Source organism: Onychostruthus taczanowskii, unplaced genomic scaffold (assembly GCF_017590055.1).
Source record: "Onychostruthus taczanowskii isolate IOZ18803 unplaced genomic scaffold, ASM1759005v1 scaffold1646, whole genome shotgun sequence".
NCBI lineage: Eukaryota > Metazoa > Chordata > Aves > Passeriformes > Passeridae > Onychostruthus > Onychostruthus taczanowskii.
Window position 1 is genome coordinate 3,795 of NW_024498847.1, and position 1,303 is coordinate 5,097.

Sequence of the window (1,303 nt, forward strand, 5' to 3'; positions counted from 1 at the left end):
GGGGAGATTTCGGGGGATTTTGGGGAGATTTCGGGGGATTTCGGGGAGATTTCGGGAGATTTCTGGGAGATTTCGGGGGATTTTGGGGAGATTTCGGGGGATTTTGGGGAGATTTCGGGGGATTTTGGGGAGATTTCGGGCGATTTCGGGGAATTCTCCGGAGATTTCGGCGATTCCGGGGAGAGTCCGGGAGATTTTGGGGCAAATTCTGCCGATTTTGGGGCGGTTTCGTGAATTTTCGGGGAGTTTTGGGGCAATTTCGGAGAGATTTCCGCCCACTTGGAGCCAATTTCCAGCGATTTTCGGGCAAATTCTGCCGATTTTGGGGCAAATTCTGCCGATTTTGGGGCGCTTTCGTGAATTTTCGGGGAGATTTCCGCCCACTTGGAGCCGATTTCCAGCGATTTTGGGGCAAATTCTGCCGATTTTGGGGCGGTTTCGTGAATTTTCGGGGAGTTTTGGGGCAATTTTGGGGAGATTTCCGCCCACTTGGAGCCGATTTCCAGCGATTTTGGGGCAAATTCTGCCGATTTTGGGGTGATTTCCTGATATTTTGGGGCAAATTCTGCCGATTTTGGGGCAATTTCCTGATATTTTGGGGCAAATTCTGCCGATTTTGGGGCGACTTCTTGATATTTTGGGGCGATTTCCTGATATTTTGAGGAATTTTCTGCCGATTTCAGGTGAAATTCCGGCGGGTTTGGGGCAATTTCCGCCAATTTGGAGCCGATTTCCGCCAATTTCGAGGCGTTTTCAGCCGATTTTGGGCAAAACTCGAGTGGATTTGGGGGAATTTTGAGCGATTTTGGGTTTGGGGCAATTTCAGCCGATTTTGGGTCCATCTCAGTCAGTTTTGTGCCAATTTCCAGCGATTTTGGGGCGTTTTCAGCCCATTTTGGGGCAATTTCTGTCAATTTTGAGGCGTTTTCTGCCCACTTCGGGAAAATTTCTGCCGATTTTGGGCCAATTTCTCCCAATTTTGGGGCATTTTCAACCCATTTTGGGGTGTTTTCTGTCCATTTCGAGCAAATTTCTCCCAATTTTGGGGCATTTTCTGCCCACTTTGAGGCATTTCCCACCCATTTTGTGCTAACTTCAGTCAATTTGGGGCCAATTTCCCCCAATTTCGGGTCATTTTCAGCCCATTTTGGGCCAATTTCTGCCGATTTTGAGCCAATTCCTCCCAATTTCGGGTCATTTTCAGCCCATTTTGTGCCAATTTCTCCCAATTTTGTGCCAATTTCTCCCAATTTCAGGTCATTTTCTGCCCATTTTGTGCCAATTTCTCCCAATTTCGGGCCAA

The 1,303-nt window shown here is 48.0% G+C and overlaps 1 protein-coding gene across 1 annotated transcript in view; it reads right to left on the bottom strand.

The window, feature by feature from the left end:
* LOC121333315 (DNA-directed RNA polymerase II subunit RPB1-like) overlaps nt 1-842 on the bottom strand; it is a gene marked incomplete at its 3' end in the record, with an annotated part of 4,284 nt that extends 3,442 nt beyond the window's left edge. Inside the window, exon 1 of the mRNA XM_041399551.1 lies at nt 28-842. Within this exon, the coding sequence (XP_041255485.1) occupies nt 28-842 (815 nt within the window). The remainder of the gene's footprint in view (nt 1-27) is intronic.
* Nucleotides 843-1,303: the final 461 nt, after the last annotated feature.